Raw genomic sequence first — 13,706 nt, forward strand, 5'->3', positions numbered from 1 at the left:
CGAGTTCGTCTTACGATCCAGTGAAGAACACATTAAGCTACCAAGGTGGTCAGGACCTAATTTATTTGACAGCGTAAAGCAAAGCTCTGCCGTCATATTTTGGGGTGGAAGTGAATTGGAAATCCCGGTTAAGGATTAATCCTCAGGCAAGACGCAATGATTAAAAGGCTAGGGGAAAATATCGGAAGCGGATTCAGGCTCGGCTATATTCCAGGCCCTCGAAAACAACGGGCGACCATGTATGTCATAGTGCTGCACAGAAGCCCGCATTCCAGGGCAGAATTGGCTTCCCGATAGTGCCTCTTCCCCCCCACCCAGCAGCGATCTGCTTCAGTTATCAGCTTGAGAGCCCCTCCTTGGCCCAGAACATGTGACTTGGAAACTTCCTCCCGATCCAACTCCCTTTGCTTTAAACCCCAAACTTCCGGTTCTCCTCTTTGTCCCACTCCATCTATTTCTCTGTTATTCTCACCTTCAATTCCACCCTCCTCTAGTGAGTGCACCACTTGGTTCTGCTAGCCGTAGTTCTGTGTTCTTATCAATCTTCTTCTAACAGGTTTTGGGAGCTCTAACAACATTATCTCACTCCGATATACCCCGCACCCCTTTGCTCTCTAACACAACAACAATGAAGGCTGGTGAGATTGATTAAGAACACCAAATTGTTGTGGATGGCATCGGAAATGCATTTCTAACATTAATCTAGCTGTTCTTGGTGCTTCTGGCGGCATTGGCCAGGTGAGTCGGTTATCCATAGTTCCGCGGCTTAGGACCTCTCGACTGATATGATACATTCATCTAGCCCCTTTCCCTCCTCTTGAAGATTTGCCCTTTGGTTGATGAACTTGCTCTTTTTGATGTTGTTAACACTCCTGGCGTTACTGCCGATTTGTCTCACATTTCCTCCGTTGCTGTGAGTAAATACCTGGGATGCGGGGTAACACGAGGGGTCATAGAATTGCTCACAAAGTCATACAGAAAACGTCTGGATTTCTCAAAGATGATGATGGCTTGAAGAAAGCCCTTACTGGGACCGACCTTGTCGTTATTCCTGCTGGAATCCCCCGTATGTTCTCCGCCCCTATGGCGATCACCAAGTTGTTACTGATGCTTCCCCGCAGGCAAGCCTGGTATGACTCGTGATGATCTTTTCAAGATCAATGCTGGTATCGTCAAGGAATTGGTCCAGGGCGTCGCCGATTACTGCCCCAAGGCTTTCGTTCTTATCATCTCTAATCCTGTCAACTCTACCGTTCCGATTGCCGCCGAGGTCCTGAAGGCGGCGGGCGTCTTCGACCCCAAGAAACTCTTCGGTGTCACCACCTTGGATGTCGTCCGTGCTGAAACCTTCTCTCAGGAGTTCAACGGCCAGAAGAACCCCGCTGACACCGTGATCCCTGTTATCGGCGGTCATTCTGGCGAGACCATTGTCCCAATGTTTAGCCAGGCCAAGCCTGCGTTCACCGTCCCAGCAGACAGATATGATGCCCTTGTGAACCGTGAGTGCATGGTTACGATACGAATGCAATAGAAAATCGCTGAACCTCGGAATAGGTATTCAATTTGGTGGAGACGAGGTCGTCAAGGCAAAGAGTGGCGCCGGATCGGCCACTCTGTCTATGGCATGGGCAGGATTCCGGTACGTTTGGAGTACCAAACTATGTATGTGCGGGTGAGAATCATTATTGACCCAAATAGATTTGCGGAGAGTGTCATCAAGGCTGTTAAGGGCCAGAAGGGCATCGTCGAATCTACTTTCGTCTATCTTCCGGGAGTTCAGGGTGGTGATTCTATCATCAAGAAGACCGGATTAGAATTCTTCTCAACCCCAGTTGAGCTTGGAGTGAGTCCAGTAGAATTATTTGATATTTCGTGGATTTCTGACAATATATCCAGGCCTCTGGTGCCGAGAAGGCTATCGATATCCTCGATGGCGCAACGGAGAAGGAGAAGCAGCTTCTAGACGTCTGCTACAAGGGCCTCAAGGGCAACATCGAGAAAGGAATTGACTTTGTCAAGAACCCTCCACAAAAGTAAACTACCTGCCGCCTTGGTTGAGACTATGTAGTCCGATTGACCACTACCGTTTGTGCAACCCATCGGCCCATTTCCACCCATTATTTCTAATGGGCAGTCGTCGTTGCGCCAAGTGAGAATACTTTGCTAATTGCTGACTTTTTGATAGGTTGTAAATCGAAGGTAACAAACTGGATGAATGGCGTTCTCGAATCGACGGCGGGGTCATCGTGTAGGTAGATATACCGCAAGCAAATGAATAAAATTGTAATAACTCTCGAAACTTTACCTTCAGGGTACCCTCTAGGTCATGTACATGTCTCGATCGTGGTAGGCGAAGTAGAAAGTTTAAGATTGGGGTATCATCTCCGGAACTTGCAGCGTAAATGTCTTCACCATGGTCTTCATGACTTCAGTTGCGTCGTCTTGATCTGAAACGTCGCGCCTGGTAAGTCTGCCGATTCGGCTTGAACTGTAGCACTAATACCTAGGCTCGCTAATACCCCGCGAATTATACCGCATGGAAACCAGAGATACTGCATGTAAAGTTAGCAGGCAAAATATTATATGTAGATGGGTGTAGCGAAACATACTGATTGCGCTCTTGTAACTGCTTCGCTCCTAACAGCCATACTCATGCGCTGGAATGGTTTAAAAGAATTATCTGTGAGAACATAGACACCCTGTATAATTCAAATTATGTTAATAGAAATGAACAGATGAGGAGAGTTGTTGGCCATACTCTATGGTTCGTCTTGAGATTGTCTACCTGCTTTCTGAAGAGGATTGTCCACATGTCCTTGCAGAGGAACTTGATTACATCTAGGTTATCAGTGAAGCGGGGGCGATCGCGGGAGAATCTAGAGACAATGAATCAGTGATGGACTATATAATTTAAAGCAGATCAAAAGGATATATGGGATAGGAGTGAGCGTGAGAGAGGACAGGAGTCAGAAGCGTCGACAATAGCTCTGTTTCTACCTAGCCAATGCGGACGAATACTTCCGCTGACCAGGGGCGGAAAATCACGTCAAGTTTTTGAGAGACTAGTTGCAACACCTCATAACTCGTAGAGATTTGCTTGCTCAGTTACAAGCCCAGTTCCTCCTGTTTCCCGCACCGATCGTTGGGTTTCGTCCAAGGATATGGGGAGAACGAACTCACCGTTCCGCCAGCCCCAGTCCAACCCTGTATCCCAGACTTTCCAATCTATAAAACGTAGCTTCGCGCAGCTCCTCTTCTTCTAGTACTTTTGCGCCATTCGCTCCGTCCGGAGCATTGTTAGCTTCCAGCTCTTGAACTAGCCGCTCTGCCATGGGCACGAGCTCGATGAGGAGCAGATCGAGACATGAGGAATTGAGGAAGCGGGCGTGAGGATCGGAGGCGCTAAAAGAGGGCGTAGGAGTGGTGTCGAAGGACATTGTGAAGCCGAGATTCGTTTAAAGGCGCGAGAAGTGGAAGTGGAGGTGGAAGAGGAAGGTGGAGGTCCGCTGCAGGGAAGTCGTGAATGAACGGAGCAAGGGGTGGAGTAGCCCAGGGTATACAATAACTTGTATGTTGGACTGGTTATGGAACTTGTCGTTTAATACTCTGTAGAGTGTGAGAATTGCAGGAGAGCATCGGAATGCAAAGCTCGATATCTTTAATTGAAGCCCGTGGGGAGCATCAAACCGGTGGTAATGCCCAGTGACGACGTTTAGGTTCCTGAATTTCCGCCCTAATTTCGGTCTCTAGTTAACTAATTACTGGTCAGCATCCTAGAAGCTTCGCATAACCCAACTTCTCACACCCAACAGCGACTCGAGACTTGAGATAGAAGAGGTAACGTAAATAAAGCCGAAACTCTAGAAATTTAGTCTCGTAGAATATTATAGCCTGAAGTAGCTACTTTATGTGTGTATGTACATATAATCAACGCCACCACCATGTCGGAAAAGCCATACCGCACTCTGAAATGCAACAATATCCATTTCCTATCCTTGAACAAAATGGATATCACCCAGAAAAAACCTAGTTACCCACATAACTCCCTTCAATATCCTATTTACACGCCGCTAGGCGGCTTGTAGGCCAGAATAGAAGGCCCTCCTTGAAACTCCTCGGGTGAAAACCTGCAAATGAACTGGGATAAAGTCGAACAAGCTGCTGGTTCGCAGATCAACAGTGGACGCGATGTCGATGTTTTTTGACTCGAATCAATAGCTGCTGTAAGAGTTTGAAAGAGGAGATTGTGTATTTCCGTAATTACCGCCCGCACGGTAGTCATAGCTCTGCCGACGAAATCCGTTGAGAGATGGGTTATGATTGTAAGCAGGTCGTTTTGATGGGCGGGGTGGCTCTTCGTCGTCGCTTCCTGTCAGATCAATAACCTGACTTGCAGGACGCTTGTTAGTTGATGGGCGCGGTGCCGATGAGACCGATGACGGTTCACGTGAGGAGCGAGTTGGGGTGACTGAAGACTGGAACGGAAGTGAGTATGGAGTAGGTTCTTGCTTGAGAGTTAAGACGCGAGAATCGCGGATTTCGACCAGATCATCGTCTCCGTCATCAGCGGGAGTGGGACCTTGGGTTTCAATTGTTTTATCTTCAGGGTTGGACCAATTGCCGTTGGGTTCGATAGTGACTTGATCCGTGTCAGAGGATGTGGCTTTGAGGATGTTATCAACATATCTGAATATTGATCAGTTAAATCCTAGCGGATCAGATATAAGGGAGGCTAACTGATCAATTTGAAGGCCTTCAAATGACGTGGACTTATTGCAGACAGGACAAGTCCAAGTGGGGGCCTGCTCTTGCAGCTGCAGAAAAGATGTAGCATCAAAGCACTGGTTGTGAGTACAGAGCACAGTGCGACAAGGAACCGTGATACGTAGAGTCGACAAGGGGCATTTTAAGGACATAACGCTTGATGTTGCCACAATATCGGTATCCGCAGCTTTGTTTTTCACTAAAAATCCGTCAGGAATCAACAGCATACGAGCCCGTTAAGACCAAGGGTCCTCTTACTTTCCCGGATTACCTGTTCGGCGGTGATAATCGTCCTCCTTTTAAGTCTCTCGACGAGTTCATCGACCGAATGCTTCTTAACTAGGTTAACAACAACAAAAAACTTCTGCGACACAGTTACTATAAGCAACCCTTAATGCCAAAATTTCTAGTAACTTGCCTTTTGTGTAAGAGCATAAGTCATAGAGACGTAGTTTGTATAGCCCGGCTTTTTGCGGATGAAATTCGTGATATCTGCCGGCCTAGTTGTCCCAGGTTTATTCTTCAAGCCTCGCAAGTTTATCTTTACATCATCAAGGTTAACCTTGAGTTCAACCTGGTGCGGAAATGCGATATCTGATCGGGAGTAGTGATTTAAACCGTTGTCTCCCGCGCAGTAAACCATGACTCGCAAGTCAGGCTCACTCTGTAATCGAGAGGCCATCATTTCACTGAAATTGACCTTAAGTTCAACAGTCTCCCTTGTGCTTTCACGAACTAAGTAGCAATTAGTGGGCTAATACAGGATAATGGGACAATATTCCCCCTACTTTTGCACTCCACAACAGGTGTCAATGTTTCAAGTATCGTGAAAAAAGGACTCTCCTTGAAACTCAAGCGCCCTGGCTCATGGTTAACCGGTTTTCTATATCTCGTAAGGGGGTAACAGGTACTACCAATTGCCACGCCATGAGATGGAGTCATAGTTGTAGAATAAGGAGGTCTATGGGCTGGTAAGGGTTGAGGAGCGGAATGAGGAGGTTGTGTGAACGATGATGGAGAGGGCGTAGGGGCGGTCGGCATCGGGTGTTGGGCAACATAGTAAATATATCTCCTGATTCGATCAAACTCTACTGGGTTTTGGGACATTCTGTGCAGATCTATGTTCCTCTCAAGTGTTATTATAGGCCTAAAGCCTAAACCTGGGATGACCGGGAACTCACGGTTAAGTATCCTGAACTGAAGGACATTTTTCACCCCAGATACAGCAAGGTGCTCGTGTCGCAAGATAGATTTAAGCTGCGCATTGAGTAGAGACTTAATAAGACCAGTCACAGTCTGTATTTCTGCTTCAGAAACTCCAGGCATTTTTAAAATAACAGCTGCTCCTCCTCGTGATCAAAGGGAAACCCAGGAGATCCGGATAGGTTGCAAAGTCCAGAAGGTGGATGTGGAGCTCCTGGAGATCAAACACCTTCCACGAGAACAGGACGAAATGCAAAGAGGGTGCACAAGAGCATGGTGGGAATAGATATACAACCGTAAGGAATTCCCACAGTTAGATCCAGTGTCCCCCAGGCGCTGTGAATTTTGCTAGCCTATTCTTCACGCCGGAAGCTTCTATGAAGACATTCAGCCTGCGAGCGTGAAGGATGGATGACATAAGAGCGGCCTATTGTGATTATATAATCATCGTTACTTTTCCGCTGATCAAAAAAAAGCACGGCGGCATGAAGACGGGGTGCATGAAAAGATCGCGGAACAGCAAACCTCTTCCTCTACAATACTTATTTTTGAAGCAAATATTTAATTTATAGATTGGGATTTACCCTACTTGCCTGCTGCCTAATCCATAGCCAACCTCTTTTTCGAACCCTCCGTGAACCCGTTACTCGCGCGAAAGCCAATCCATCCGTCCTACAGCCGAAGCACCATGGCAAAAGGCGCTCGGTCAAGCGTTAAAAAGCGTAATAAGGCAAACCTACGAGCCAAAGTGTTTGGGCCTGTTGCGGACCAAAGAACAGAAAGACTTTCGGCGAAGCTTCAAGAATTGGCCTCCAAGACTTCTGTGAAGGATACAGATATGGCAGATGCAGATTTTACTCTGATCGGTTCGTTCCTACGCTTTCTATCCGTATAGTCTAGAAGCAAAATTTGACATTTTGTTGCTGTTTAGAAAAGCTAGATCACGCTTCAACTAGTGAGTACCCCGCTATCAACCTTCATTTATAACTGCGACTAATACCAGTTCGCTCGTAAACAGATATGGACATTGATGAGAATTCTGGTGATTCCAAGCCAGAGTCCAGTGGTACGGGCCGAATCCAAAAAAGAGTCCGCAGAAAGACACGGCCTTCAATTACGTTTAAACCACACCCTGGCAAGGTGAAGAGGTCGTCTAAAAAGAAATGACGATGTATAAACCGGTTATGGTGCTCTCTCGATTCTTTGATCGCGCTTACGAATACTAGAGGCATTTGGTTTTAATGGAGTTTTGGATAACGGAGGGAATATCAAAAGCGTTCAGCTATGTTCAATATAATTTTTCTTAGGGATTAGCGAATCGAGATCGACTTCCCAGTACTTCAATAGTAGAAACTCTGAAGTCAAAATGCAATGATTCATTTATATTTTCATCTGATAGCGGTCGGCCAAGCATGTATTCTCCGTGAAGGTGCGTCCGAAGAGTAAATATGAGTGGTACTTCGGAGCACAGAGAGCGATATGCTTTATCTTAATAGGCGGTGAATATCGGCAAATCAGGTGAGTCAAAAAGGGGCTCGGGCCAACACTAGTTGCAAAACATCCATGCAAGGAATGCGATGTTGGACATAAGCTTGGGCGTCATCTCTGCGGACTGTTGTTGATTAATCCCATGTCCATTGGTCCTGAGATGATGTTTGGGGTTCAAGGACATTCTGAGGAATGGGATGAAGTCTTGCCTGCAATTGCAACTGCCATCACCCTTCCATGCAATTTGTGAAGATGACAACTAACACTTCAAAGACAATCGCGGCATTGGTGTCGGTTCTCATCTTTCCTATTTCTCTTGTGCTATTTGCCAGTGGCTTTTTTCCTTATAAGCCATTTCTTCCTGGTCTTGCTGCCTTTAACGAAGATGGCTCACGGCCTTCTCCGGTCTTTGATAGGGCCATATTTATGGTCGTTGATGCCCTGCGCAGGTATACTACAAATGAACCCGATATCTTATTTCTATGCATTTCCTTACATGTCTGGATAGTGATTTTGTATATTCAAACAATTCAGGGTTTGAATTCACACAGGGGTCAGTGAAGCTGCAATGCATTGGACAGGAGTATTTTGACACCACACAGATTGATAAGAAATGGCGCCGCATTGCCTTTCACTGCCCATGCAAGCTCTCCAACAATTACGATGCCACGAGTGAAAGCTATTACGACCGGATCAGTGCCGTCGTTTCTAGATGTAATCCTCAACTTTGCAGAATCTGACACAACATCCACCCTAGCTCATCAAGACACATGGCTGGCGCAAATCAAACGCCGTCCTGGTGGGCGGCTAATTATGTATGGCGATGATACGTGGCTAAAGCTCTTTCCCGGAATGTTTGACAGGCATGACGGGACTACCAGCTTCTTTGTCTCCGTTCGTATAACCTGAAAGCCTTTGCCTTGAAAAAAAGACAAGACAAGGAAGCTGACCTGTGTTAGGATTTTGTCGAAGTGGATAATAATGTTACGCGTCATGTGCCTGAAGAGTTACAAAATGACGATTGGTCGGCAATGATCTTGCATTATCTTGGCCTTGATCATATTGGCCACAAGGCTGGCCCATTCAGGTATGTAACCAAATAGAACTTGGCTAAGTGGACTTGCAGCCTGATGAGAGCCAGTCCATATATGATACCCAAACAACGGGAAATGGATTCAATTGTGAAGCAAATATACACTGCAATGGAAAAACAGGATCACCTTGCGTCGACAGTCCTGGTTTTGTGTGGTGACCATGGAATGAACGATGCTGGAAATCACGGAGGAGCATCTCCTGGAGAAACCTCCGCGGCGCTTACCTTTATATCCCCAAAATTCCGCCAAACCCAGCCTGGTAAAATATCCCCCAGTGTGGCGTCTGAGGACCTAAATTTTTATGATGTTGTTGAGCAGTCGGATATTGCACCAACCTTGGCAGGCTTACTTGGATTCCCAATACCCTTGAATAATTTAGGTGTTTTTATACCAGAGTTTCTTTCTCTATGGCCGCAAGGTGGGTTTTACGCCAATCGCTAAGGTCATAGGCTCCGTCTGCTGATGTTCTGATAGGCTTGGAGAGATTACAGCTTCTTCTGGACAATGGTAGACAAATCCTCAATGTTGTTAAAGCCACCTATCCCAAGTTTAATGAGCACTCCGCGCTGTACTGTGGTGAAAGGACTTTAGCGACAGATTTATCTAACCTTGAGTGCCAATGGCAGAAGGCGTCTCAGCTCTTTCAGGAAGCCAAAGCCGATTTGACCCTTCTCCCCGATGCAGAAACGTCGCTTATTGAGTTTTGTCGCACAGCTCAACGCATTATGAGCAATGCTTCGAGTAACTATACTGTGACCAGGCTATATCAAGGCACAGCGGTAGCATTTATGGCGGTTCTATTGTCTCTCATTTCAAATTTCAAGTTTTCATTGAAATTAACGCGAGACGTGAAATACTTTTTACTTGTGGTCGCCGGTTATTCTTCTTTGATGTTTGCCAGCAGCTACGTGGAAGAAGAGCAACAGTTTTGGTACTGGGCGTTAACTGGATGGATATGCTACTTATATCTCAGGACGTATGCTATGACTCCTTCAGGCGTATTAATAAAAGAAACTAATTCATTCTTAGGTGCCGTCGAGCAACTAGCAGCTTTCAATTCGGTAGTGCTTTGTGCCTGGCGGCTTTATCCCGAATTGCCAGACGCTGGAATCAAACAGGCCAAAAGTTCGCTGCCGAACCCGACATTGCCACAACATTCTTTTCCAACCATCCTAATATTCTATGGATATTGGCTCTTTTTACGTATACCGATGTTTACCAGCGACTTAAACCTTTAGGTTTGGAAGGCCGCAAAGTCAATATTGCATCGGCACTTTATCTTCCATTGACAAGTTTTGCTTTCATATTCAAGGCCGCGTTTACCTCAGCGGATGCACCAGAACTAATCCGCCACACTCCGCTCCTTTCATCTTTGGTGGGAAGTGTGCAAAGCCTTTCTCTTCTTTTCCAAGCCCGATTCATTTTTGCTGGGCTATGCGGGGCACTGCTTTATGGTGCCTTTGCAAAATTTAAAGCAAGCCGGGGCTTGCAATATCGAAGGCGAGCAGGTAAGCTTGTGGGTCCCTCTCATCTGAAAAAGACTAACATAATGTTAGATTGGTCGTCTACATTCCACGCTATACTGAGTCTTTTCCTTCTCTCCCAGTCCCGGGCGACCAATGTCCCTCTCTTTGGAATCTTCCAACTTCAATACGACCTCCTCTTATCTATGAGCCTATCCCACTCCGAAATCGCCATCACGTCTCTTTTGATGCAATACACTGCGTTTTTTGCTCTTGGTGGTTCCAATGCTATATCATCTATTGATCTATCAAACGCCTACAACGGGATCGGCAGCTACAATGTCATTTTGGTTGGAATCCTCACATTCGTCGGCAATTGGGCCGGCCCTATCTGGTGGGTATCTGCCACGCAGTGCATGCTTCGAACGAAGAATCAAAATTTGAAGACACCCGGAGACATTCACCTTCAACTGTGGACTTTATTTACAGCTACAAGTTTGTTAGCTGTGATGGTAGCATGTACAGTTCTCAGAGCACATTTGTTCATCTGGACCGTATTCTCACCCAAATTCCTTTACAGTGCAGCATGGGCATTGGGGCACCATGTCGTGGTTAATATTTTGTTCGGGGAGGGCCTTTTGAGGCTGCTCTATAATTAATGAGTTTTTGTTGTTTCTTCTGTTGGTTTGCTGGGCTCACTGAAAAGATTTTCTGGTTCAAAGACTTTCACTTGCTATGCGGTTGTTTTGTGTATAACAATAGTTCCCTTAGCTTAGAATTAGATGTATCATAGACCTCATGAAATAAATGTATATATGTACAGGGGTATCGCAAACTTCAAAAGTACATGGCCTAGTTCATGCCAGATCACCAAAAATATCATCAATTGCATTGCCTTTCTTCTTTTTCTTCTTCCTCTCTTTCTCTTTCACTTTGACCAGGCTAGGAGCCTGTATGTCCTTCACATGCCTTTGTGATTTCGCGGAGACATCTTCCTCCGAAAGGTTTTCGTCTCGTTCCAATCTTCTTTTCTTACCCTTTTTAGTCCTGGTTTCTAAGGGTTCTCCAAAGACATTTGGTTGACTCTCGGATTCCTCTTTTTCTGAACGTCTAGGCAGTGAACCTTCAGCGATTTCAGAACGACCGATCACTTCTCCGATATCCTCTTGACCGCGGCTCTCATTTTCTGGCCCATGTATCGGCACGCTGGGGTCATCAATAGTTGCTGCCGCAGAGATATCCAATCGCGAAGCCACTGCTTCTGCTGGGAGGAAGCCGCCTTCCAAACCTGGCATTTTTATCAAGCCAGCTATCTCCGCCAACGCGGATAGAAGTACCACGCCCAGGGCGGAGAACTGTTTGTCGGCGATTATGGTGGAGAACGCACTGGCATAAGAGGAATCAGTGCTCGACCGTGGTCAGGGTGGACTGGGTTGTGTCCTCGAGTTGGAAACGAGAATAATAGACAATAAGATATGCACGCACCCATAACATCGGGGAACGATATTCCGTCCCATGTGGGCCATCACACTCCGGATACCACCAGCCTCCTCATCATCAAAGGCCAAATCCAGATGGCCTTGAGCTTCAGCAACCTGAAGCTCGAGGGTTAACCTATTCGTCCATCGCTTCAAGATCCCCAGCCATTTAAACCATTTGGCGCTCCGGTGTTGGTTTTTGTTATGGTGATAAAGAAGATGGAGCGTATCGGAGACCGTGGAGAGCGACGAGGCAGAGGGGATCTGAGCTGAGGGTGGAGACGGCAAGCGCGAGTTGGGCATTGGGAAAGTGGTCGAGGAGCGGGAGAGACGGGCGACCTGGCAGCCCGTGAAGAGAGGGACGGTTCTCGACGTGATTGTGCTTCTCTTGGGCCTTGGCTGTGCGAACCCCGGGGGTGCGGCTGGCGGATCGCGGCTCGGGACAAGGCTGTTGTGTGCGCGGCTCTTCGGAGATTCTTGGACCCGGGCGCCGAGAGCAGGTACCTACCCGTCCGGCTTGGCGACTTCCCCCCTTTTAGTGTACGACATCATCGATGGCTGTTGACGGCAAAGATGGCGCCCGGAATGGGCGAGCAAAAAGCATTATTTATCAAGAAGTTTGAGTTGGTCGCCGCTCCGATGGAGGCTTGGGCACGTCATCGTCATTGCGCATGCGCGTGTTGCTACTCCGTACAGTACCTTATTAGAAATAAGTAACTGGAAGTTGTGTCCTGGAATTGAACCTACATGATGCCCTTGGAGCTTTAAATACCCTTCGTTTAGCATCTCCAGCTTTGAGCGGTCTGCTCCGCTATTTCATGCTTTTGACTCCGTGTTCTGTTTCTTTCCATCAAAATGCGCGTCATTCTCCTCGGCGCAACAGGCAATCTAGGCATTCGCCTAGTTGCGGCGCTCCTCGCCCATGGCCATCAAGTTGTGGTCTACGTCCGTTCTCCCCAGAAGTTTGCCAATATGGCCCCTGAGGGCGTTCGTTCCCGGGTCACAGTTTTTCACGGGGATGCCACAGACGCGGAGGGCCTCAAGACGGCCATCCGCGAACACCATTGCGACGCCATGGTGGACACTGCGGGAAACCAAGTCTGGCCGTGGAAAGAGCATCAGCTCCAGAAAATTGCGAGGGCTGCCTCGCAAGCTGCGGTAGATATTGGCAGGGAGCGAGGAGTTCCGATGCGAGCCTTGTTCATCTGTGGACTCGGTGAGCTGGAGTATCCGCTACCTAGCGATGAGAAGTCTCAACAAGGAAAGGCCTCCACATCTCCGCCAAACGTGGAACAGCCGAGACGTACAATTGGTAGCTAGTGAGTATTCTGTGCTTCCTGATTCATTTTGGCATGTCTCTTGCGGTTGCTTATCTTGGAATGCCACCATGCTAAACATCAACATAGCCTCCCGAACTTCGCTGTTGAACAGCATCGTGAAACCCGAGCGATCATAAACGCTATTCCCCTCTCCGACCTTCGCTGGACTCTCGTTTGCATCGCCATCATGCTACCGCTGCACGAAGGAATCGAGCTTCTCTCAGAGCCGGATCCCCATAACTTACTCACCACTGCTGACATTCCGCCTGCGTGGCCACGTAGATGGGTGGCTCGGATCCCTTGGATTGGCACAAGCTTGGAAATCATCATGAACATGGCTGGCTATACAACTAAATTGGAGCACATTGCTGACTTTATTGCGGAAGACCTGGCAAGGGGTAGCGAGAAGTGGGTCGGGCAGTTGGTAGGTTTTAGAGAGCGAGAGAAAGGCCAGTGAAATTTGAAGTCGACAAAAGGAACTTGGGAATGGAAATCTCAGTATGTAATAAGCCATCTGATGCTTTAGCAGAGTACTGATGAGGTTATAAAAGTGTTACACATCTGACAGTTGAAGTGACTGACTTGACACTTAACAAGTATCGAATATGATTCAGGCTCTGAAGATAGCCTTAAAACAAAGAGTGCGGGTAGAGTACAAGGGCCGGCGCCCCCAAATCACACCCTTGAACAATGACCGTTCATATGTTCGAGGGTAGGTAGTGGAATCATGCAGGTGTTAGCGGGACGGAGCGGAAAGTGGAGCGAGTTGGGCCTTGGCTTCCGCTGGGAACACGGATCACGCCGTGATGTTACATTTCCAACTCCTTCCTGTAACGGCGGACGCAAGGCTTTCCCCGTAGGCCGCTTGGAATACTTACCTAGTTACTTACGGAGAAC

General features: G+C 47.4%; 7 protein-coding genes across 7 annotated transcripts; 4 read left to right on the forward strand and 3 right to left on the reverse strand.

Moving 5' to 3' along the window:
- The first annotated feature begins 448 nt into the window (after positions 1-448).
- Positions 449-2,299, forward strand: CIMG_02580 (malate dehydrogenase, NAD-dependent). Its single transcript, XM_001248808.2, has 10 exons — positions 449-493; positions 557-638; positions 707-738; positions 803-913; positions 979-1,066; positions 1,122-1,499; positions 1,555-1,639; positions 1,699-1,843; positions 1,897-2,085; positions 2,186-2,299. The coding sequence occupies exons 2-9, from the start codon at positions 629-631 to the stop codon at positions 2,035-2,037; spliced, it is 990 nt and encodes a 329-aa protein (XP_001248809.1). The 5' UTR covers positions 449-493; positions 557-628; the 3' UTR covers positions 2,038-2,085; positions 2,186-2,299.
- CIMG_02579 (BET3 family protein) lies at positions 1,811-3,703 on the reverse strand. The gene is made up of 4 exons (XM_001248807.2): positions 3,181-3,703; positions 2,759-2,876; positions 2,610-2,699; positions 1,811-2,552 (listed from the first exon to the last, which is right to left on the reverse strand). Exons 1-4 carry the CDS (start codon positions 3,435-3,437, stop codon positions 2,421-2,423), a joined length of 597 nt encoding a protein of 198 aa, XP_001248808.1. The 5' UTR covers positions 3,438-3,703; the 3' UTR covers positions 1,811-2,420.
- Positions 3,704-3,859: 156 nt separating this feature from the next.
- On the reverse strand, positions 3,860-6,330 carry CIMG_02577 (SUMO ligase SizA). Its single transcript, XM_001248805.2, has 7 exons — positions 5,946-6,330; positions 5,679-5,882; positions 5,553-5,624; positions 5,183-5,499; positions 5,023-5,128; positions 4,738-4,963; positions 3,860-4,686 (listed from the first exon to the last, which is right to left on the reverse strand). The coding sequence occupies exons 1-7, from the start codon at positions 6,088-6,090 to the stop codon at positions 4,212-4,214; spliced, it is 1,545 nt and encodes a 514-aa protein (XP_001248806.2). The 5' UTR covers positions 6,091-6,330; the 3' UTR covers positions 3,860-4,211.
- Positions 6,331-6,469: 139 nt separating this feature from the next.
- CIMG_10986 (ethanolaminephosphotransferase) lies at positions 6,470-7,311 on the forward strand. The gene is made up of 3 exons (XM_012358974.1): positions 6,470-6,833; positions 6,899-6,922; positions 6,986-7,311. The coding sequence occupies exons 1-3, from the start codon at positions 6,656-6,658 to the stop codon at positions 7,132-7,134; spliced, it is 351 nt and encodes a 116-aa protein (XP_012214397.1). The 5' UTR covers positions 6,470-6,655; the 3' UTR covers positions 7,135-7,311.
- Positions 7,312-7,707: 396 nt separating this feature from the next.
- On the forward strand, positions 7,708-10,838 carry CIMG_10985 (transferase; the record flags this gene model as incomplete). The annotated part of the gene is made up of 8 exons (XM_012358973.1): positions 7,708-7,904; positions 7,964-8,008; positions 8,058-8,349; positions 8,415-8,542; positions 8,597-8,967; positions 9,024-9,525; positions 9,579-10,057; positions 10,106-10,838. 8 exons carry the CDS (start codon positions 7,708-7,710, stop codon positions 10,669-10,671), a joined length of 2,580 nt encoding a protein of 859 aa, XP_012214396.1. The 3' UTR covers positions 10,672-10,838.
- CIMG_02575 (ribonuclease MRP protein subunit RMP1) lies at positions 10,780-11,817 on the reverse strand. Its single transcript, XM_001248803.2, has 2 exons — positions 11,498-11,817; positions 10,780-11,398 (listed from the first exon to the last, which is right to left on the reverse strand). The coding sequence occupies exons 1-2, from the start codon at positions 11,791-11,793 to the stop codon at positions 10,870-10,872; spliced, it is 825 nt and encodes a 274-aa protein (XP_001248804.1). The 5' UTR covers positions 11,794-11,817; the 3' UTR covers positions 10,780-10,869.
- A 504-nt stretch (positions 11,818-12,321) lies between these two features.
- On the forward strand, positions 12,322-13,440 carry CIMG_02574 (uncharacterized protein). The gene is made up of 3 exons (XM_001248802.2): positions 12,322-12,809; positions 12,897-13,307; positions 13,361-13,440. The coding sequence occupies exons 1-2, from the start codon at positions 12,346-12,348 to the stop codon at positions 13,264-13,266; spliced, it is 834 nt and encodes a 277-aa protein (XP_001248803.2). The 5' UTR covers positions 12,322-12,345; the 3' UTR covers positions 13,267-13,307; positions 13,361-13,440.
- Positions 13,441-13,706: the final 266 nt, after the last annotated feature.

This window comes from Coccidioides immitis (genome assembly GCF_000149335.2).
Source record: "Coccidioides immitis RS genomic scaffold supercont3.1, whole genome shotgun sequence".
Lineage (NCBI taxonomy): Eukaryota > Fungi > Ascomycota > Eurotiomycetes > Onygenales > Onygenaceae > Coccidioides > Coccidioides immitis.

Excerpts from the sequence above, each read along its gene's own strand:
- CIMG_02580 (XM_001248808.2), top strand. Across the intron at positions 914-978 it reads CTCACATTTCCTCCGTTGCT|AAAACGTCTGGATTTCTCAA; the intron begins GTGAGTAAATAC and ends AAAGTCATACAG. Across the intron at positions 1,844-1,896 it reads CAACCCCAGTTGAGCTTGGA|GCCTCTGGTGCCGAGAAGGC; the intron begins GTGAGTCCAGTA and ends CAATATATCCAG.
- CIMG_02579 (XM_001248807.2), bottom strand. The coding sequence starts at position 3,437 with ATGTCCTTCGACACCACTCCTACGCCCTCTTTTAGCGCCTCCGATCCT. Across the intron at positions 2,877-3,180 it reads GGACTGGGGCTGGCGGAACG|ATTCTCCCGCGATCGCCCCC; the intron begins GTGAGTTCGTTC and ends CATTGTCTCTAG. Across the intron at positions 2,700-2,758 it reads ATCTCAAGACGAACCATAGA|GGTGTCTATGTTCTCACAGA; the intron begins GTATGGCCAACA and ends TGAATTATACAG.
- CIMG_02577 (XM_001248805.2), bottom strand. The coding sequence starts at position 6,090 with ATGCCTGGAGTTTCTGAAGCAGAAATACAGACTGTGACTGGTCTTATT. Across the intron at positions 5,883-5,945 it reads TCAGTTCAGGATACTTAACC|ATCTGCACAGAATGTCCCAA; the intron begins GTGAGTTCCCGG and ends AGAGGAACATAG. Across the intron at positions 5,625-5,678 it reads ATCTCATGGCGTGGCAATTG|GGCGCTTGAGTTTCAAGGAG; the intron begins GTAGTACCTGTT and ends ACCATGAGCCAG.
- CIMG_10986 (XM_012358974.1), top strand. The coding sequence starts at position 6,656 with ATGGCAAAAGGCGCTCGGTCAAGCGTTAAAAAGCGTAATAAGGCAAAC. Across the intron at positions 6,834-6,898 it reads TGCAGATTTTACTCTGATCG|AAAAGCTAGATCACGCTTCA; the intron begins GTTCGTTCCTAC and ends GTTGCTGTTTAG. Across the intron at positions 6,923-6,985 it reads GCTAGATCACGCTTCAACTA|ATATGGACATTGATGAGAAT; the intron begins GTGAGTACCCCG and ends GCTCGTAAACAG.
- CIMG_02575 (XM_001248803.2), bottom strand. The coding sequence starts at position 11,793 with ATGCCCAACTCGCGCTTGCCGTCTCCACCCTCAGCTCAGATCCCCTCT. Across the intron at positions 11,399-11,497 it reads ATCGTTCCCCGATGTTATGG|TGCGTTCTCCACCATAATCG; the intron begins GTGCGTGCATAT and ends CTCTTATGCCAG.
- CIMG_02574 (XM_001248802.2), top strand. The coding sequence starts at position 12,346 with ATGCGCGTCATTCTCCTCGGCGCAACAGGCAATCTAGGCATTCGCCTA. Across the intron at positions 12,810-12,896 it reads AGACGTACAATTGGTAGCTA|CCTCCCGAACTTCGCTGTTG; the intron begins GTGAGTATTCTG and ends ACATCAACATAG.